We start from the raw sequence: 23346 nt of genomic DNA, 5'->3' as shown, positions 1-23346 counted from the left end.
ATCTTTTCTCTGTATGCATGAATGCAGACATTCACGTGTTTTGAATTTGGACTTTTTTGTATTTATTGGCTCCTGTATTTATTTATTCATCACAGTAGACTTAATGACTCCTAGGTTCTTTGACTTTTCAGGTCTCTGTTCATATTTTATTATGGTAGCCAAATTCATCTTATGTAAAAAAATTGTTTCTCAGATACCAAAAACATAGCCATCATTTTAATTTGTTACAGATTTTTTGATATATTTTTTTTCTTTGAGTTGCTCATCACCGTTATCTTTACCTAGCAAACTTTCACTGAATTAATTACTGCAGGGAAGTTTCTACCTACTTACAGATTGCTACATATCTATGCTTTGAAAAACTTACAACCTCAAGGTTTTGAATATTTTCTACTTCTAGTTCTATACTGGCTTCGTTTTGTTTGTTTGTTTGTTTTATATTTAGGTTTTTATATAGGTGTGTTTTATTGTAATGTCTGGTTGAGAGAATTCTGCATAATTTTTCCATTAATAATCCATTACTCCAGAACTGCTTATGGAATAGTATATTCTCTCCCTACTATTTAGAGTTAGGTTTTTATTACATAACAGATCCTTGTACACTATCTGTGTTTGGGGTTTTTATACTATGCAACAAAATTTTAAAAACTAAATGGGTACTCTCTGCCTTTCGCATTGATAAGTTCACTTTAGGACTTTGTAGTCTTTCACTTATGTTTTAATAATACTCACTGACCTACAACTATTGAATTAATTTGACCTTGATGGGTTTTTGTTTGTTTTTGTCTTGCTATTACATATCAAGTGATAACTCACTGAGGTTTTTTTTAAAGATGTCTTACGTGAACACGTATTAATTATACATACCAATGGAATATGATGTTAACTGACTTAGATATTTCCTATCCAGATGTGAGAGACTTCTCTTCATTTGAGATTACCTGGTAAGGCATAATTTTATCCACATGATGATTCTTCACTAATATGAAAAGATATTGCTTCAGTTACTTTCTCTAGATTATTTAGTAAATTAATGCTGCAGTACTGATGCAATTGAGAGAAATAGCCTAAATAGAAGATAAAATTTTATAGTGATTTTTGAAGGATAAGAAGGTGAATAATTCATTGTTTATTGTTTTATGTTCTATCACAAAAGCTAATTAAGATCAAAGAATGAACCTATCAGTTTAAAACAAGCAGATCAAATGAAATGGAATAGTTTATGCTATAGTACAGAGCAGTATACTGTGAAAGTACAACCCAAAACAACTGTTTTAAGATCTTCTGGAGTGCTTCTGGAGATGCATATTCTAAGACCCCACATCAAACTTAGGGTAATAAGCTGTCTGGGTGTAGACCCTAAAAATTAAGCAATTCTTATGCACATGAATGTGTTGTATAGAATCTATTTCTTTTGTGTTATGTTTTTCCCCCCTCTCATTGTTAGCTAGAATGACAGCTGGTTTTATTTAAAAACCTATAAAGTACACTAAAGGAGCATCTAGCATACATAAATACCAAAGTAGTTTATATCATGTCAAGAGTGTGGAGGGGAGGCCTTTTGAAGAATGATCTCATAGGCATCTTTGGCAAAAATCTGGCACATGTTCCGTGTATGCTAGTGAGGCTTACATAAACCAGACATTCCACCCCCTAGGAGGTAAATTTTCTGGATTGATTTATAGTGTTTTTGTTATCAAATCACTATTTTGGGAGGAAGGACAGCACTCTTGTAGGAGGCTCTATAAATCATTTTCCCTCAATTTAGATTGATACATATTGTCTTTATGGGAGGTTTATGATGTCCTACAGAGTTTCATATGTCTATGCTCATGTGTCTGACGAAGGCATTAGCATATGAGATAATAGATATATATTTAAATCTTTTTTTATTTTTGTAATTTTGTCTTGATCTACAGTAGACTTGGGGAAAGTTCCCATCTTAAATTCATAGCCCAATAAGTTTTACAAATATAATAATCATGATGTTAAATTATAGAATTTTTCCATCATGCTACTGAGTACCATCTACTAACGAAAGGTAACCACTGTTCTGAATTCTCCCAACATAGTATAGTTTGATCTCTTCATGAAATTCATATCTATAATATAAATTAGGTTATACAGTATTTGCTTTTTTTTGGCCACTTAACATTATATCTAGGAGGTCTATCTATGTTGTTCCATGTGGTAGGAATTTGTTGTTTTTTATTGCTTTATGCAGATACACTATAATTTATTCATCCAATCTATTTTCCTTTTTAAGCTATTATAAATAGCTTTGAGTATTCTTGTATATGTATTATGGTAGATTTACATATATACCCATTTCTGTTTGGTTTTTACATAGGGAATAGCATTGATTTGATATGTGTGTGTGTGTACACACACATATATATGAGTGTGTGTGTATATATATACATATATGTGTGTGTACATTATATATGGTTTTATTATATCATGTCAAATGATTTGCAAAGATCGTGTGCCTGTGTGCATTCCCACCTGTAGTGTATGAGCGTTCTGGCTGATCCATAGCCCATTTAATGTTTGATATTGTCAATTTTTATTTTCCAATTTTAGCCATTATAGTCATGGACATGTTTTATTGGATTTGATTTTGTTTTCTGTGGTTTCTAAACATGTTTAGAATTTTTTTTATATACTTCTTGGCTATTAGAATGTGATTTTTTTAAAGCACACATCTAAGAACATTTTTTAAAAACTTGAATTCCTTCTTGTACTTATGTTTTGTTAGGGGTATTTTATACATTGTGGAGATGAATACTTTCTTGTAATATGTGAGTATTTTCTTAGCTCTGTGGCTTATTTATTTTGACTTAAAGATATCGTTTCTAATTTTGATTGTAGCAGTCTAGCACAACTTTCTTAGATTTTTTTAAAAGAATTTTTTAATACTCTTTTAAATAATATTGTTTTTCTCATTGTTGATAAATTTAATTTTTATTATTTGCCACTAATATATAAAATACAAGCAATTTATTATATTGATTTTGTATTCAGTGTCTTGGTTTAATTCATTTATTAATTATAAAGATGATCTGTAAATTCAGATTTTATATATAAACAATGCCATCAGGAAATAGTAACATGTTTATTTCTTCCTAAAATCATAATTCGACCTTTCTAAGTTGTTTTCTTGTTTGCCACTCTGTGCATGTCTTCAGATACCTTCAAAGTATCTGAGTATTGGTTTGAGGGTTATAAATAAATTTTAGTGAGCAGGTGAATTTACAGAGCATTCATGAATAATGATGAGTAACTGATGTATACACAGACAGACATAGATTATGTACCTGTGTGTATTCCCACCTGCAGTGTATGAGGGATTCAGTTAACTGATATCCTATTTAAAGCACAATTGAAACCTCATACACTCAAGTAGGAATGCACACAGATACATGATCTTATAAATATGAAATATAATATGATATAGGTTGAGCATCCCTTCTATGAAATACGTGGAACCAGAGTGCTTTAAATTTGGGAATATTTGCATAGACTTTTTTGGTCTAATGTTTTCAAACCCTAATCTGAAAATCTAATATCCAAAATGCTCCAAAAATTTCAGACTTTTCAATCAATTCAGATTTTGTAATTTCTGATTAGAGAGGCTTAACCTATATAATAGTGCATGTCTGTATACATATTATAAGAGATAATTTATTTAACTTGGAATAGTTCAAAGAGTTTATAAGAGTATTCCTACACTTGGATGTATAAGTTGTCTTCAAGTTTTCTTCAATAATATCACTTCCATTACTGCTAGAACTTCATTGACTAAAGTTGTTTTGGTTTTATTAATCCACTTTTTCCCACATTGACACATTATGATCCATTTTTATATCCATTTCTCCAAACTCAAACCATTGATTACTCATTTATTTGCTTAATAAGCATTTATCGATCACCTTAACTGGGTTTTAGGCTCATTTGACGACTTTTGAAGCACATTTTACATTTTTCTTTATTTGGAAATGAATTCAAGTTATTAATTATCAGAGTTTTAAAAATAGCATGTATTCTGCAGTCAAGAACATTTATTTATGTTTCCCTCTTTGTAGGGCCATTGAATCAGTATAATGCAGAGTTGGATAAAAGTGCATTCTCATATATCATAGGCCCTTATATGAGTGTAACTGCACTAACAAATATTATGTAACACCTAGCTCTTAGCCTTCTTATAGGAAAATGTGTGCCATGGTGAGTTTTATTAACTGTGATTATTTTTTGCTCTATCAAGAACTTACTCTGATATCTTTTGAACAAGAAGAAGAATACAGCACAGGAATTCACCCTTTTTGGAGCAGTACAGACTTTAAATGAAAGCGCTCTGGGACTGCTGATTGGAGTTAGATGAGGTGATAACAGGTTACATAAGCTAGCTTCTTGGAACAGGGAAGAATGAATATTTCCTTTGAAGACTTTTTTGAGATTTTTTTTCATTTAGGCAAACAACTTTGTGGGCTGATGAAATGAGTACAGTGGCAAAAATGAGCAGACTATATAATGAAAAATGATTAGATTAACTCTTCTGAGTTAAAAAAGACAAAAATTCAATAGAAGATATATTTTTAAGTTAAATTTTTGTCCAATGCCAAAAAGTTTAGACTTAATGAAGACAGAAAATATTCACTACCAAAAAATTCTAGGAATAACACTTAAAGAAGATAATTTAAGTAGCCCAATATAGGATAGGTGAAGTAGACAAATGATGGGGAAAGAGAAGAAAGAGAATATATAAATCTGAAATACGATATAATACACAAAGATTCAGATAGAATGGCAAGTCTAAGAATATTGTGTATCAACACTTAGCAGATTTAGTAATGGCCTGATGAGGCAAGTAACATAAAAATGATTTCAGAGTTTTGATTGCCTGGAAAGTAGTGAAATAATATTGTTGAAGTCATTATGTTGAGATAAATTAATGTTTTAATGATGACAAGACATTAGAATATTGATGTAGAAATGACCTATAACTCATGATAATGAAATGCATTAAATTCTAGAACTGAATGATTAGTCCAAGGGATTCTTTGTAAAACCAAAGGGTTTACAAGGGAAAAGAAAACTTGATTTGGCTCAGGCCAGTATCTGTAAAGAAACTCCTCTACTAACTGAATCCTTGAATGGAGAGGAGTACAGAGGGAGATCTATACATTAAGAAAGAAGTGTATTAAATTGCAAACCAGACAGAGATACATGAAGCTATGGAATGTTTTATCTAAACAAATGATTGGAATAGCTCAAGCAAGGAGTTAACAAAATTGTTGCTTGAGAGCACCTGGCACATAGTAGGTGCTCAGTAGATGTTTGTTAAATGGATGAGTGGACCCTTATCCTTGCCTTACATACATTCTATACCTTTTGGTACTTTTTCTGAATATTAAAAGTATGGACTGGGTTTGCATGGCTCAGTGGTAAAGTGCTTGCCTAGCACATGTGAGGCAGGGGGTTCAAACCTCAGCACCACATAAAAAAATAAAGTTATAAAAAATATCTGATGGAGAAATAGATTTTTTTAAAAAGTATATTAATATGTGGTCTTAGTAAAACAGTTGTATGGAACAGTAAGCTAGTGACCAGATTGTAAGTTGTTCCTGAGAGATTTAGGAGAGAAAAATAGATATATTAAGCAAACTCTACAAAGGTAAAGAATCACAACCGTAGAATTCTAGAAGTAGGAAGGATCTTGGAAGTCACTAAAGAGTCCAATCCTCTTATTATATGTTGTGGATCTGAGGCTCAGTTATGTTAAATAACTTACCATGTATATGTCAAGGTTCAGTTCCAGGAAATTGAAACCACACTAGCTATTTTATAAATTAAAATATTTATATTTTAATATAAAGAATTAGGTGAACATTAAATTTTTTAAAGGATTGGAGAGGTAGCCTCTAGTCTTGTGCTCCAGGACTAGTTCCCAGAATGATATAGCAGATTGGCCCACCCAGTGAGCTCCTAATGCTGCTAAAGCCAGGGAAGGGGACCTCTCGACATGTTGACTCCAAAAACCTGCCATCATAGATGTTATCCAAGGATGGCAAACCACTGTTACTGCTGCCACATCTTCCTTTCAACATCCATATGCTCAGCAACCAGAGCTAGGAACCTGCTACAGAAAATGCTCATCTCCACAGTGACTCTACAACCACACTACCACTTCTGATTTCCAAGTCACACCTGAGTTCATCTGTGTGATAACCAGATTTTCATGTTGAATTCTAACCCAAGCCCATTGAGGAATGTAGCTTCTGCCAGAGTGTACATAAGGAGACAGAATGACAAGTGACAAATAACCATATTCACCATAATATGGTGAACCATATTCACCACTTCAGTTTCACAACTAACAAAGAACATCACTGCAACAAGAACATGGAATTCCTCTCTTCTTTAAGCCTTTTACATTTTTTTTAAAGAAGCTTAATTTTTTTCAGTTTACCTTTCTGACTTTTCTTGTGCCTTCAACACTTTCATGCTCCTCAATAAGGAAAGCACACTTGATTCTGTCACAGACACATGTAGCACACATGAAATCACCATAGTCCCTGCTGTCCTGTTTTTTATTTTAGACAATCCCATAAGAATTTTAGGTCTCACAGCACAAACTCCTCAAAGTCTTCCTGGGAGCACACTACATGCAGATTTTGGTGCTTTCTCAGCCATCTTAAAGGTAGACAATTCTATTACCAAGATTTTGGGACAACCTTGTTTTGTTAGAGGCCTTATTGTAGGAAAGCCTATGATGATAGTCAAATGCTGGACCATTATGAGTGCCTCTAGATGCCATCCCCGTAGGAGGAAGAAGAAAGTGCTTACCAAGTTCAAAGGTCAAAGGTGAATCTGGAAGTCCTCTTACTGTAGTTTCTTTGCTGTCATTGAAGACAAGTGAATAAAAAAGAATGATGTGCTTGGGTTTTCCCTTCTGGTGTTTAAAGAAAAAAAACCATCAACTTTAAAACTTTTTTATTTGATGCATTATAATTATGCATAATAGTGGGATTTATTATGCCATATTTGTACATGCAGAAAACATAATTTGATCAATCTCATACCTTAGTATTTATTGACTTTGGTGATAGTCATGGGTAAGATATTTCCACTACATCCATATTAACTTAGCAAATATGGCATTCCTCAATTTCAATTAAACATAAATATTTTTGTTTCTTGGACTAAAAATGCGAATGACCTTTAAATCTAAAAAGGTGAATTTAGATATAATGGGATCCACTGCACCATGAATCATTATTGTGCCACTTTTTAAAATTTACCGCAGATAATTCTTTTTTGTGTGTGAGTGATTTCATCCTATCCTGATCCTATTGGTTTTAAAAGATGACCCACAATGAACCCTGATACAATTTTTCTTGTCTTCACCTTTATAACCTGACTTCTTAAACTTCACCCTGATTTTTTATCCTTTGTGATTTTCAAAACCCAATTCCCTAAAAAACTCAGAGCAAAGCATATTTAGTGATAACTCACAAAATAAGTTTTGCTCCAAGTTTTTTGGAATGTAAGGCAATATGTATGTTTGCTAAGATTTGAATCTTTTGAACTCCCTCTATATTTATGCTAAGTAACAAGCAGGATTTTTGGTGGTGTTTTGTGAGGGGTTTTGCTACTCTTGGAAGATACTTTTCCTGTAAACACGTTTACAGTGCCTTTTGGATTAGATTGCTTTTAATGAACAAAGAAGTTCACGTTTTATAAGAAAGGTGAAAAAATGTATATTATATATTTGGGGAGGAATTACTAAATACTGCAACCTTAACTTTTCTCTATGTAGCCTAAACATGTTCAAGGAGATTAATGTCTTACAAAAATATAATTTTTATTATAAGAATATTATCAGGGTTTACTAAAAAGTTCATTACTACCTAACTTCTACAAGCCTGAGTAAACGCATATTGAGAGTAACTTATGGAAAACTGAATGGCTATTAAAAATTCTAAGTCATATTACTGATGAAAAAAGATTCCAAAAGTTTCTAAGTCACCAAATTTTTATAGCCAGACCAAATTAAGTGAACTTTTGGTCTGGCCAAGATAGTAAAACAGAGACTAGATTTACCATCCTGTTTTAAACGACTGGAAATGAATAAAATGTATGAAACAACAGTTTGCAAGACACTGGATGTCGGAAATGAATGATTGTGATGCTAAGAGGTGAGCAGGGAAATGAGGTGTCCCTCAGCACTAACCCTAATCCTTATTGAGAGTTTTCAGTCTGAGTCTCAGAAAAGGGGATTATAGGTGGAACCAGACAAATTCCCAGAATTAAGAAGCCTGAGTTGAGAGTCATGAGAGATAGGTGATCTGAGTTCACAGGATTGAGTATGGGAGAAGACAAATGCACAGAAATAGAACCATGAAAATCTGTGGAGGGTCCTCACCACTAGTTAGCTGAACCTTGATCAAAAGCATACATGTGAGAAAACTGTGAAAAGCTTGGGAAAGAGTCACCTGAAAGGATTAGAGGTAACAGTGGCTGGTGTTTCTATGGAGTTGGGAATAGTACTCACTCACACTGACCAGACTGCACTATCTCAAAATTCACACAGCACTGGAGAGCAGACAGAGGGTTCTTGCCTCAGTGATGGTGAATAATTGGCTTTAGATTAATGCTGCTCTGACCCTGTCTAATAAATCTTAAGCATAAGATCTCCAAGGAACAAACTGTTTTTAAGTAATTTAACTGCATCAAGAAAAAGCTCAAGAATGTTTATAGGAATACAAATATATCCAGCAGCCAAAAAAGATAAAATCCACAATTTCAGACCTCTAATCAAAAATTACCAAGTATGCAAAGAAGCAGGAAAGTGCAACCCATAGTGTTGAGGGAGGAAAAAAAAAATCAGTCAAAGCTAACCCAGAAATGTTAGAATTAGCAGATAAAAATATTAAAAGCTGAATTTCATATATTTAGAAAAATACCTTTTATTTTTGCTTTACTATCGATTCCCAAATCATACAGTTGGATCATAGCAGAATCTAGGGCTCATTTCTTCTTATATTATTTTTTTCTATTGCTGCATAATAAATTACTAAAAACGATAATTTAAAGCAATACCCATTTAGTAGCCCTTAGTTCTATAGGTCAGAAGTCCAAGGTGGCTGAACTGGTTCTATGCTTAGGATACTACAAGGCCACAATAAAAGTTCTAGTGAAGTTGAAGTCTTATCTGGAAACTCTGGAGAAGAACCCTCTTTCAGAATCATTCAAGGTGTTGGCAGAATTCACATCCTCAGTTTTGTAGCCCCTGGATCCCCATTTCTTTGCTGGTTGTTGGCTGGGTTTCATTGTTAGCAATTAGAGGCCTCTCTCTTGTCCTACAGGCTCTCTAGCTTCAGAAACAACAATGGTACATCAAATTTTTCTTGTAGTTCACATTTCTGACTTTCCTATATGCCATGAGCCAGAAGGAGCCCTCCACTCATACAATGACTCAAACTAAATCAGGCCCACCTGGATAATCTTCTCTTATAATCAGTGGCACTAAATAATATAATCTCATCATAGAAATGACAACTCACTATATTCACAGGACCTTAAGATTAAGATAGGCCATCTTTGTGAGGTCACTGTAGAAAGTGCTCACCATATTCCTGAACCTGTTCTGATTTTCCTGGTGTTATAACATGCAATCTCTTCCTGAAAGATCTGTGATATAAAACTAAATAGACTCATTTTATTCATCAGTACATTACTACAACAAAATATCAGAGATGGACTACTCAAAAAAAAAAAAAAAAGAAAGAAAAAAGAAAAAGGCTTATTGGCTCACAGTTTGGGAGGTTCAAGAGCATAGCACCTGTATTGACCTTGTTATGACAAGGGCCTTGGTAGTGGTTGGAACACATGTGGGAGCAGGAGATTGTGTCCTGATACAGAAAGTCAGAGAGATTGGGTTCTCACAACCCCTTCTGAGGACACACCTCCTTTGACTTACCACTAGGCCTTACCTCTTAAAAATTTCTATACAATCTTTCACCACCACACTCGGGACCAAGTTTCCAATGCATGGATCCTTGAGGGACAAACTACATCTAAACCATAGCATTTACTACATATAAAAAATTGACATAGATCTAATGCGAATGTCACTTTGATATTCACATGACTCACTTTACAAGATCTGTGACTATTTTCTATACTGTTTTGAACAACTTACTGAAAGTCGTACCTCCCACACTTTGTCCCTCTTGCTCCATTCATCCTGTCTTACTCCTCTTACTCCATAGTTCTTGTCACTGGAATGTAGGTTCTCTGAGGACAAACATAACAAATGGAAAATATTCACATAGTTTGCCTATACAGAGACTTATTTAAATTTTTGTTAATTATTCCATATGCGCTTGGAGAAAGTTTTGGTATGCTCACATAGAATTTCTGAGGGATGCTGAGGTAAAGATGTTTTTTTCTTTCACAAAATAGTATAGAAGCTGTGAAATGGATCCTGTCTTTCTTCTATGCAGTGAAGTTTATTTAGAAAACCTTAACTTCTAGTAGTCTAAGATAACTAGAATATAATCTGGTAGATGGGGCATGTTGACCTCTCCTTCTACCCTTCCATTACCTCTTTGATTTAGTAGAACTCACCTACAGAAGCCATAAATAAGAAGGACTGTACTTTAGGTAAGAAGCAGGATAGAGTAGTAAAATGTTAAAATTAAAACTGTTCTGTCTCTGAAAATTAATCTTGTGATTTTAGTTGAAGAAAAAAGAGCAAAAGAAACTAGTGTTGGGTTACTAGTAATGAAATCATTAATTTAAAATGAAATAAAGTAAGTTAAAAGATAAAACAGAATATGGAGTCCCTTCCAAAAGACTGTGTAGCCTCAGAAGGAGGCTGGGAAGGAAAGCTGGGAAAGGAGGCTGTGAGGCCTGTTGATGACTGCAGCAAGAAGGACAAAGATGGGCTTATACACGAAGGTTCTTTCAGTTTCATATGTCAAGAATTCCCATCACATTGTCTTTATCCAAAGGGGGAGAAAAAGCACTAAAAGAAGAAAATGAAGTGTTAGTAGTTTATTGGTTCATGAAACTAAAAAGACTTACAGGAGTAAGATGGGGAAGTGAGATCAAGAGAATAAATCCCAGTAACTGCATGACCTGCTTAGAGAAAGGCAGCTCCCCCATACCAGGAGTTGCTGGACTTTACAAACAATTTAAATCATTTAAATTTGAATCTCAGCTAAATAATGAATAAATTTCTAGAATTACATATGACCCATGCAGTATTTAGGACATAATATTATTAAAACAATGTTATTTATCTTAAATTTGAACTTAACAAGGAGTAATATCTTTTATTGACAACCTTGCCTACACCCAAACATTTCAGTAATTTATTCACAAAAGGGTTGTAGTAGGACTGAGCCAGCAAAAATGGTAAGAGTAAACTAGAGTGGGGATGAAGGACTGTATCTTCCTAATGATACCAAGAAGCCAAAAGACTGAGAAGGGAGAGAGACTACACTAGGAGCAATTAAACAAAAAATGAACACACGCAAACTAAGAATAAGAGACCAGTAGAAGATTGTTACCACGAGGTGAGGGGACAGCAGGATCTGAAAGGAGAATTCAGCAAGGTGGGTTGCCTGTGAAACATCCATTTCCCCCTCCTCCTCTTTCATCTTAAGCTGTTACCCTTCATCCTTTTAAATAAAAGTGGAAACTTCCACTTCTAAACCTGTGCTTTTCAGGAGGCTGGCCTCAGGTGCAGGGATTGATTTCCAGTTTATCTAAGACATTCGTCTCGTCTGCAGATGAGTTTTATTGGATACTATGATACTAGCCACTGAAACATGTAATTAAATGTACCAAAGGACATCTAGGAAATGTTCTTACCTTGCTCCTAAGATGAAATGCAGGAAAATGCAATCTGTTGTCCCTGACTATGATATTAGAAATGGTACAGCCATGTTGAAAGAATCAAAGAAGCTAATGTGAAATCAAAGTTTGTACACCAAGAATGGCAAGATATGGAAAGATAAAAGGAACTGGATCCTTAATGCTTTAAATGGTATTTTCGTGGTATTTATTTATTTATTGTTTTAATTTGAAACCAAAAACATTCTGACATGTAGGAGGTTCTTATTTAGAACCAGAGTTTATATTTTAGACATAGAAATGGCTATTTATTTATTATTTAAAAAGTAGAATTTTCTATTTTAAAAACACTATATATTATCTCTTACAGTGATTAGTGAAAACCAAAGAAAATATGCATTTTAGAATTAGGACTTTTGGGGAAAATAAACCATGGAAACTAGTATTCATTAAATAGTAATATCTTTTTTTTTCTTTTAAGCAGCACAGCAGTTACTTAGTAAAATTTCTGAATTGACATCATAAATTGGCCTGAATATAGTTCTTTGAACTATCATTATGGAATTTCTCAGTTGGTGAAGGATAAAGCTGCTTTTTACAGAAGCATTTTGTATCTTGGGAGAATACCGTCCTCATATATTTGGAGATAATGTTACTATATCCTATTAGAAGGAATAACTTTAAATTTTCAAAAAAAGACATTAATGGAAAAATCACTGTTGGATGATACCAACAGGTTCACACAATACTCTGTGCTTCTGATGTTAGCAGAGGACATTTGTTAGATTTTGCATCTATTTTTAACTCTGATCATAGGATCTCCACCTACTCTTTGGAAACTCTGGCTTGTGGTATTTCAGTGACTTCATTTTCATAACAGTATTCTGTTCATGAGGAATACCAGTTGTCTACATATAGACTCCTTCTGTCTTTATTAGGGCAAAACAATATGATTCTTTCTCCTTTTCTACAAGGAAAGGTCACATGATTCATTTTGATAATGTGAATCTTGATCATTTGCTTATTAACATGAAAATCAACTGAAATTCCTATAGAGAAGAGGTGTACAAGAGGAATTTAGTCAACAAAATTAAGTATTGTCAATGAAATACACTAGGATGAGTTTCATATAAAAGAGAGTGCATCAGAATGGTGGCCTAAACATGATACAAGTGTCATCCCTAAAGTGTTAACTAAATCTGAAACTAGATAATTCGGGCTCCAGGGCTGGATGATAGCCCCACATCATGGGGGCAGCCGGAATCCTCCGTCATTGCCACCACACATACTTGCACAAGCCTTGATTCTAAGGCCACCTCCTAGGGCTCTTATGGTGCCTGTGCTCCAGGCAGCAGAAAGGAATACTAAATGGAAGAGCCAAGGGGCATGCCTCCTGGGAAGAATGGCACATGATCCCCCATGTAAGTCACCACAATACAAGTAATGCCTCTGTTTAGACTTTATTGACTTAATCTTGGTCACATGTAATCCATAGTCCCAAGGGAGACTAGAATGCCTTTTAGGTGGGCTTATTTAAAACTGCTTATTCAAAAGCTCCATACTTCTCTCACAGTCTCTATCACAGTATGCTTAAGATTGCCTCCCAATCCCACATGCATTTATATCAGATTCAAAACTCTCTCAGAACTTAAACATTTCTATTTACCATTGTTTTCTGCCATTTTTCAGACCATAGGACTTTTTTTTTTCTTGGGCCGGGGTGAGGGGTGGCAGACAACAATTTTACCATTCTGATACTTTGATTTCTTATAAATATGATTAGACATAACAACATGCCATATTCAATCCTAAAAATATTTCAGGCCCAAAGCACATAATCAGCAAAGCAAGCTATATTTTACTTTTTCTGTTTGCTTTAACACTAATCATTCATACTTAACACTAAATATTTTTATTGTAGTTTAACCGGTCGCTTATGTGCCGCCTACCGACCCCAAATTCATTCCTATAAAATAGAAGTAAAATTATTCTTTTTCTGTAAATTCATATATAGCAATTGGGAAACAAAAGGATACATTCAAAATGTATCCAAAATATTAATTAATGCTTATCAGTAACTCCTAAGTTTTCAAAAATTATCTTTTTCCCAAAAAGTTAAAAAAAAAGGAAACTCACTCTAAGAATTAAGACAGATTGCTTTTGATATTTCAGAGAAGCCTAGAAAGTACTCTAGGATCATTTTTATGGAATGAAACATAGGATCAGTAGTACCACTGTACTTATCACAGGATTTGACTTCTCCTGGAATGCTTTATCATCAGCATACATTTTTGGAGGCTCTTCCTAGCTTAAATTTCCCCAATTTCCTATTAATTCTGTCATCACATCAATTACTCTCTGCTACCAACTCAGCCAGCCCCATTCAAGTGACCTTAGCACGTATGTGGCAGAATGCCAACAAGCTGCCACCAGAGATCCATAATTTTTGACACTAAATATAAAGTGTCACTCTGCTTTCTCTTCTTAAATTTTTCTATGGCCTGTGTAATTTTTCTCAGTTCTTTTATGCAGGACACACATCAGCAAGAACATAATTAGCATGATATTCACCTTTAATTATTTATATTCCTATATCTTATGGGGGAGGCAGAGATAATGGTAGGATTAAATACAGATGCATCCAAGATTATGTCACAGAGTACATCATCTTTTCAATTGTGAAGCTTTAGAAAGGTGTGATCTGTTACTAAATGCATGTTCTAGAACCCTGATCAAGTCTGCCTAACCTGGCAATGGTAAAAATGATCCAAGCCTGTATAATCATTCAGCTCCATTTTAAATATAAATGAGTACAACCATGTGGTTCTCACACCTGCAGAGGTGTGGTGTGGTTCTCTGCCTTTTCATGGTTTATGTGTGCTATACTCAACTGTATATAGAGTGAGGATAAGTGCTGTCCATAAGCCAGCCCTTTCCAAAGCTGTATCTGCCTTTTAAGCCACCCAACAAGCTTCTAACATCGTGTTTAATCTTGATCTGAGCTGAAAATAAACATTCTACATTATTTTTTCTTTGTATCTCCTTTGTGCTGTGCAGCAGATATCATCACCCACCTGCCTTCTAAGGTTACTACTAATTCAGATTTTCTTTGCTGAATCCAGATTTAGTTCTCACCTTTATTTTAAAATAAGTGAAAAAATATGAATTTGACATGTAAAATGATTTTTTTAAATGATGGCTTTTCTTAAAGGTATCATAAATATTATATATATACCATCATAAATATTATAAGTAAATAATAGTTTTGGAACATTTTATGTGTAAACATTATTTATAGTGGTTTTACCATTATACCTATATCATCTCAGGAACTGTGGGGGAAAAATAGATGTCATTATCCCATTTTACAGAAGTGGGCTGCAAGTCAAAGAGGTTAGCCATCTTAAGTAAAATTATTTTGTTAGTATGTCACATTACCAATAGTTGAAACTAGGTATGTCTGATTAGAAAGCTCATGCTACTAATCACTTGACCATCATATTATAAAGGAAACATAATAAGACAGATACTCTGAACAGATTCTCAGTTATGACCTCCAAACTGCCTATAATTATAATGATGTATAGAAGTTAAAAGTGTCAAAAGCTATTGCACTGTCTTTTATAAAAATGTTTGACACTCCCTACTTTAGGAATCATGAAAAAGGATATTGAGGAACACATGGGAAAATAGGGGCTAAAGTGTTTGTTTTAATACGGTTCCTGTTATTATTTGGATATGAAATGTCCCCTCAAAACTTCTATATTAATGTGGAAATGTTTGGAGGTAAAATTATTGGATTGTGAGAGCTGTAACCTAATTAATTTATCCTGGTTTGAATGAACTGGGTTGTAACTTTAGGCAGATGGGGTGTGACTGAAGGAGGTAGGTCACTGGGGGTGTGCTCTGGAAGAATGCATCTTCTTTGTGTCCCCTTCCCCTTTCTCTCTCTTCTCTCTCTCTTTCCCTGTCTCTCCCTCTGCTTCCTGACCCCTGGGCAGCTTTCCTCTACTGGACCGTTCTCCCATGATGTTCTGTTTCTGCGTAGGCCCAGAGCAATGGAGTTGGCTATCTATGGATTGAAACTGAAAACTCTAAGTAAAATTTTCCTTTTCTAAGTTGTTCTTGTCAGGTATTTTGGTCTAAGAGATGCAAAAGCAAGCTAAAACGGCTCCCTCCTTCTTTCTCAGGTTCCTTTTGCAGTAACTATAACAACAAAGATTCTCTTCTCACCTTTTTAAGGAGGAGATGCAGAGGCCAGGTTCAAAAAGTGTGATCAAGCACAATGAACTGTCTTTCTGCAATGTGTTCAGCCTTCTTCATTCATGCATCAGGCTTAATGATATGATGACATGGCTAGTATATTTCCATTGGATGTTGTTTCTGACAATTCTGCCCCCAAAAAGCCAGTTTTAGAACTGAGAACTCATGTATGAATTTCCTATTTGTCCACCAGCTCTTACAACCTCTCACATTCTCAAGTGTGTGAAAAGACTTCAGGTTGAATAGTAAAGCTGTTTGCAGGTGTAGTCTGTTGCCCTCAGTGTGGGTTTACAGCTCTTGAAAAACAACTTTTGAGGAAAGCCTCTGTTTGATGTGGATGACTGTGGAGTTATTTATATATTGTGGAGCCAATGTGAATCCATGGTGAAAAGAAAGTTCCCAGCTAATGAGCTGGAAGCTGGATTCAGGTCAAAGTGAAGAACAGCATAGTGTTCAAATCTACTAAGTCAAATGCAGAGCCTATGCCTGTACTCAGATGTCTGGGGTTGGTCTCTACATATTTTTTAAAGGTTGAAAGGGTGTGAGTGGGATCTACTTCCACTAGTTCAATCCCATGTGGCTAAAGCTTGGTCATCAATCTTTCAGGCCAAGAGAGACATTTTTCTCCCCCTCAGCTTTACTCAAAACCACAAAGGTGGAAAGGAAAATACCTATTCATTAATGTCAGATGCTGATTCAAATGGCTTACAGGTTCTACTATACAGCATTAAATAAACCTCCTTATAAAGTGTGAGTCAAGAGTTGGTTCTGTCAAGCTTGTTTTAAACATCAAGGCAATTCATGAAATAAATTCCAGGTTTTATGTACTTGAAATGCAGATGAATATACTTTCAGGTTTTCTCATACCAGCAGTTTTAACACTGTAATTTTAGTATCCAGTTGATATTTTATTTTTAATACATCGAAATATTCTTCACCCAAAATAACGTCATCTGAGGACACAACTAAATCGAGGTCATTATAACCTGAGTTTTTCTCATTCTTTCCCACATTTGTGTGAATGTCTGTGTCTATATATGAAATGTTCACGTGGAAAGTGAAAATAATTATAGTCCTTGAACTGCATGAAAGAAAAAACTGTTTATAATTTTATTTTCCTTGGATGTGGGTCATTCTGACTGACTGACTTTGCTATCTCACAGATTCAGATACAGAACAACTGAAATTACCTGTTGTCTAGATGATGGCAATACAAGATGTGGAGAACTGTAGTATTCAGTGTTTATAGCTTGTCCATCCAGCCACTTTTTCCCTGCAGTATTCACTAGACAACCATACTCAGAAGAAATAAAGTACTACCTGATGAACAGCAATCATCGTGAAATGTGGTTGTGTTGTCATGCCATCATTTTGTTTTTAAATTATGGCTACTGGAAAGAGGAATGGTTTAAATTTATGTGCTATAAAGTCTGCAATCCATGATTATCATACCTTAGATAAACTACTGTAAACACACTGACACACAATTTTTATTTACAATCTCCATTTATTTAACGAGGATATAATCAGACTGTTCTGTACCCCCACTAGCTTTGCTGGGAACTGAGATACAGCTGGGAAGAGACCATCCACTCATGGACTCTTCAGTCTGGCATGGCACTGCTCTCTGAACAGCATTTTTTTAGCCCCAGTGTTGCTGTTCTGTGTTATATTTATAGAAGGCCATTCTATCACACATATGTGTCTTTTATATAAGGAATAAAAGGAAAGGCAGAATTTTGCTGGTTATGGTTTATGGTAGACCCCCCCCCCCAGAGGGTTCATTTTTCCTTAGAAGGTATTGAGCAGAAGGCCCACTGGGGAAACTGAAATGCCTGGGTTCCTTTTGTTTCTTAATAGAGTCGGATCTGGAAGGCCTCGATGACCTAGGTACACTTTACAGCCACATCGACCAACAGCTGAATGAAACAATGAGGCGCCGCAGGCACGCGGGAGAGAACGATTACAACATCGAGGTGCTGCTGGGAGTGGATGACTCTGTGGTCCGTTTCCATGGCAAAGAGCACGTTCAAAACTACCTCCTCACCCTGATGAACATTGTGAGTAGTTATTCCTTTTTGAGGGCTTTTAATCCTTTAATTCACTTCTGCTGTTCTCATGGTGTCGTTGGGAAACCAACAGGAGAATTCCATGACTGCGCCCTGTGTCCCCAATATGTAGGAAACTGAGTTCAATTCCGAAGTTGATCTATGTGTTTGAAACACAAGAATGCCAAATCCAAGGAAGCATGAAATAAAAGTCTCTTTTAGTTGACTATTTTCACGAAGGAAAAATCATGTATTTTAAAAACCATGTAGGGACAGAATTATAACATGGATAGTTTTTATTTTGTTTTTCTGGGATAATCAAAATTTTCAACACTGTCCTCCTGCCTTGATTCGAACTGGGAAGGATGAAATAGCTCTTCCCAGCATTGCACTGTGTCCTGGGATGATGATGAATGATTTATGCCCATTGAGCTTTTGAATAAATGTGATATTTCAACATTATAAGATAAAAGGCAATGTATTTACAAAGCGCACAACTACTGGCAAAGTGCTGCTCAGCAGTTGCTAAAGAGCCCTTTAAAGTTTGCTCTTTATATCTCCTTTATGAGATTTAATCAGATTCAGAAGAAATTTTTGTTGGTATCCTTGAACTGATGCCCTTTTTTCTTTTGAATTGGCAAGAGCAATTGGTAAGGAATGATAAAATATAATATATAGGCCACCTGATTCTAAAAGATAATTGAGATAGTAGTACACTGCTATGTTTTACCTCACGCCATTTTAAAATACATATTATATTGATCTTGTAAATGTATTACCTAATTCTTTGTATTCTCTGACTTTGCTTTTGGTTTTTAATTTATTTTGGGGCCATCTATGTTTCTTTCTTTCCCCATGCTTAAGAGTAGATTTCATACAATTATATTGGAGAAGAAAAATCCTTCCTTTCATGAATCATGATTATATTTATGCTAATATTTTAGTTCATCTGCTATATGTATTTTTGTTCATTGAGATGTGAGTTTATAAAATTGTACGTATTCCATATCACTGTGAAATGGAAAATGAGTTTAGAGATTCAAACACATTTTTATTTGTTCATTGGCACTAATTCCTGTTATGAAGACAAAACCACACACATTTAACTAATTACTGAACTTGGCCATAGTTATGTATATAGGTTTCAAACTTTTGACTATTAACTTTGTGTGTGACTTGATAGTTGTGTAAACTTGGGCGCATTTCTTAGTCTCTATTTCAGTCTACTTACCTTTATAAAGAGAAAAATAGTAGAAATGTTGAAAGGACCAAATGAGTAAATACGAGTCATGTTCTTTGTACTGTGCTCTATGCACACAAATACATAACCATATTTTAGTTTTTCATGTTGAGTTTTACTTTTTAAATTATCAAAAACTTAAAAATCCATGTGAAAATGTTATTTTCACTTCCTGCATTGTGCCTGGGGCAGTTTTTTCCTAGGAAGATGCTTTATTAGGCTCTTAGCTGGTGCTCAAAGTCAGAACCACAGAGGGCTGTGGGAGTACTACAGTAGATATTTGATTGTTTTTTGTCCTCATAGAATTTACAAATTGTTGAGGAGAAAAGATAAATAGAGGGAAAATTACAAAAAAATTAAGTAATAAAAAGCATGTTCTTATTAACACTAGCATCTTAGGCATTATAATGTAAATATTATAGCATTTCAGAAAATGATAAATGACCACATTCATCACATCAGGAAGCAATGAGGGCATTCCATGAGGACTTAGGAGAGTAAGCAAGTTTTAGCCTAATGGTTCTGTGACCTTAGAAAATTTGTGTTCTTTCCTAGGAAGCAATTTCCATGTTTTAAAAATTGAAAGATTCAATAAAATGTTCATTAATTCTGTAATACATCCAGAAGCTAGGAGGTAAACTAGGTCTTTGGGGATTTTCTGTCATTGTTTTGATTTTGGAGGAGGGAAATCCCGGCTTTGAAAGCATGCGCCACTTGACCAAGCTCACTTAGTGAGTTGGCATAAACAAACTCATGCTCAATGACTTCATAACCCTTCTCTTAACTGCTGTTCTACAGGGCTTCCTGGTGGAAGAGGTAGAGAGGGGTAGTGGCAGGAAGACCAAGTGATGGTAGGCAAGGGTCAAATTACAGTAGGTCTTAACTGGTATGCTAAGGACCATGTACTGGATTTCATACTGAGAACTAATGATTAGATTTTAGAATCAGGAATCTGATGGCTGGCTGGGCAATGGTTAATGAGAGAATCAAGCCTCTGCAGAATGTCACAGTGATTGAGGAGAGATTTGATGAGGGGCTAAACCAAAGTTGAAGCATGAGAGTGGAAAGGAAGTGAACAACATGGAAAATTTTATGTTGACCAAATATATCTGCTGTTCTCATCTTGCTGAGACTATAATGATTTAAGAAACTAGTAATTCTAAATAAATTTTATTTTTATTAAGTAGAGTATAAGGAGAGAAAGCAACAGTAGTTGTATTTCAGTTGTGGCTCTTCTGTGAATGCCCTTTAAATTTGGGATAATCGAGTAATTTAAAATTCAGGTCAGTGGGTTTTTGAAAAATCCCAAAATTGGTATAAAATTCCATGACATTCAGCACAAATATGCCCATTGTTTACATGTAGAATTCTTTATTAATCTCCTAAACTATGCTGGTATGTTGTTAGGTATTCCAGTTTGAGGGAAACTATGATTTAAAAAAATGTATTCAAAACAAGTGGGAGAGAAAGGTTAAGTATGAGGTTTAATTCATGCTGTTATAGCATGTATACGGCTCTCAACTGAGAGCCTAACAATGTTTAGGTATTACCTATAATAAGCTTTTTTTAAAAAAAAGTAAAACATTACCGAATAAATAGATAAGTAAAACATTACCACACAAAGATTGATGGAAGAATTCTGCTTGTCCATGGAGATTTAAACAACATAACCTAAACAGATAGAAAGGAGGGAGGGAGGGAACTTCAGGTCAGGGAAGGAAAGAAAACCTTTGAATTAGAAGGTATTTGGCTATGTGGTTTATTAAGGATGATTTGGATGACCTTTGAAAAGGAAATTTTACTTTCAGAAAAATAGTATGCTAATGTGTCAATGTTAGGTAAAAGTCTTTAAATTAAAAGCTGGATCAAAAATGTCGCTCTCTAGAGTAGATGCTCTACATTTGCAAAATTTCCAGTTCTCTAAGAGGTCATATTCAGCATTCTATAATATCTTGTCCTGTGGGATTCTGGCATATTTGTTCTTGCAGATTAAGGACAGGAAGCAGAGAATCCCTCAAGGGTAATGAAATAAAAACAGCTCTAAATTTCAAAGTTTGGTTTGCAGGGAACACAAGCTGGTGTGGTACAACAGTGTCATTTTTTTTAAATTGGAATTTGTGTTAAATTATTAAGTGAAAATCTGTTTAAAAGACATAAAAGATATGTGTTCATCTACTCCGGTCCCTTTAGGAAACTAGAATTTTTTTCAGCCACTACATACTCACCTGGTATTTTCTGTCAGTTGTCTTCCTTTTGTGAATCACTGACAATTTTCTTTCTTCACATATTCAGTTCTACACATGTTTGGTGATGTTTGAGGGCAGAACTTTTCTCTTGTCCCCTCTCTGTCTCTTTCAGTGCCTTTCTGATTAATAGGTTCATTCATGTCAGAATAAAGAAACAGTTTGAGAAATATCAGTTATTCCAAGATAGACTAAAAGGTACCTACCCATCTTGCTTTCTATTCTAACAATCCATAATGTAGTTCATTTTCAGTCATTAAAAATTGGTGTCAGGGTTTGAAATCAACGTAGATTGGGACTGCTAGGCAGAATATCCAACTAACGTTTACATATATAAAAAAGAAGCTATTCTTTCTACATTTTTTGAAGAAGGAGAATAATGATCGCTCCTCTCAAGATGCTTAGAATTTAAAAGGAAGCCAAGAATCATTTGAAAGGACCTTAAGCGGGCCTGTTAACTCACTCCTTCACTTTATAGTTGAAAAAACAGCACATGAATCCTGTACAAATTAGATTAGTGTGACTGTTGCTGGTTAGAGAAAATAAGATACATTGGTTTCAGGAAATTTCATCTTTCACAATTTCTGCAGTGGCAATGATTTAGAACACAATGGGAAATAGGGTAGCAATGACAACCCATTCCCATGCCTTTGTTCTTTGGCCTCTTTAAAATAAAATTAATTCATCCCTTCCTTCCTTCCTTCCTTCCTTCCTTCCTTCCTTCCATCCATCCATCAAGATCAGAATCTACTATCAGTTCCTATAAACTTTTCACAAATTATTCCTTCCTTACTATAAATTTAGTGAATCCCTTGAGAGCAGTTCTCTAATTGTTTATTTGTTCCATTCATGCAGCTATTATATGTTATTAAGCTTCCTATGTAAGGTATCATAAGCAGTGTCTGCCACATAGTGGACATGCAATACAATTTTAATCAATTCTGTCTTTTTAACATATATTGTAAGGCTATATACTAGGTATGTAATGGTAAGCACACACACACACACACACACACACACAAAAAAAAAAAAAAAAAAAAAACAAAACCTTACTTTTTTCCCTCAGTGAACTTAGAGACTGTTGGAGAAATCAAATAAACACATCATAGGTTACAAGGCAGGGAACTAATAATTTGCTAGGAAAGAGAATAATGGCAAATGGTTGACAGGGGTTATACACGAGCATAATGGTTAAGCAAGCATTCTTTCAAAAAACAATTCTGAAGTTGAAACCAAAAGTAAAAGAGCCAGCCATTGAATTAGCACTTGTGTTTTAGTGACCAAAGGAAGGCCACTGGGGCTCTAGTCTGATGTATGAGGAGTCAGGTGGAGCTAGGCAAAGGCAAGAAACCTCTTGCAGGTAATAGAAGGACTTTGAATACAACTTCCAGTGCAATGAAAAGTTATTAAAGGCCAGTTTATGTCTCTCTGACTTGTAAAAAATAAATTGGAGAGACCTAGTGGACAAGGTAGGTAGGCAAATTGGAAAAGTAATTGTAGATGTCTAGGCAAGAAATGATGGTTTTGGGGCAGTGGTGGTTGCAACAAAAATGGAGGGATTATGGTTGAATCAATAGAATTCGTTACTGGTTCAGTGGGCTGAGGGAAAGGGAGGAATTCAGAGTGATTTACCCTATTTTGGGATTGAATATTGTGGTGGATAATTTTGCCATTTATGTGGGTAGTC

The 23346-nt window shown here is 34.8% G+C and overlaps 1 protein-coding gene across 2 annotated transcripts in view; it reads left to right on the top strand.

Annotated features, from left to right (window-relative positions):
* Adamts3 (ADAM metallopeptidase with thrombospondin type 1 motif 3) overlaps positions 1-23346 on the top strand; it is a 227419-nt gene that overhangs the window by 156907 nt on the left and 47166 nt on the right. For both annotated transcript variants that reach the window (XM_076864583.2, XM_076864582.2), the window contains exon 5: positions 17989-18188. In XM_076864583.2, the coding sequence (XP_076720698.2) occupies positions 17989-18188 (200 nt within the window). The remainder of the gene's footprint in view (positions 1-17988; positions 18189-23346) is intronic.

The sequence above is a fragment of the Callospermophilus lateralis genome, chromosome 8, assembly GCF_048772815.1.
Source record: "Callospermophilus lateralis isolate mCalLat2 chromosome 8, mCalLat2.hap1, whole genome shotgun sequence".
Classification (NCBI taxonomy): Eukaryota; Metazoa; Chordata; class Mammalia; order Rodentia; family Sciuridae; genus Callospermophilus; species Callospermophilus lateralis.
This window is presented reverse-complemented; position numbering and strand designations above follow the sequence as displayed.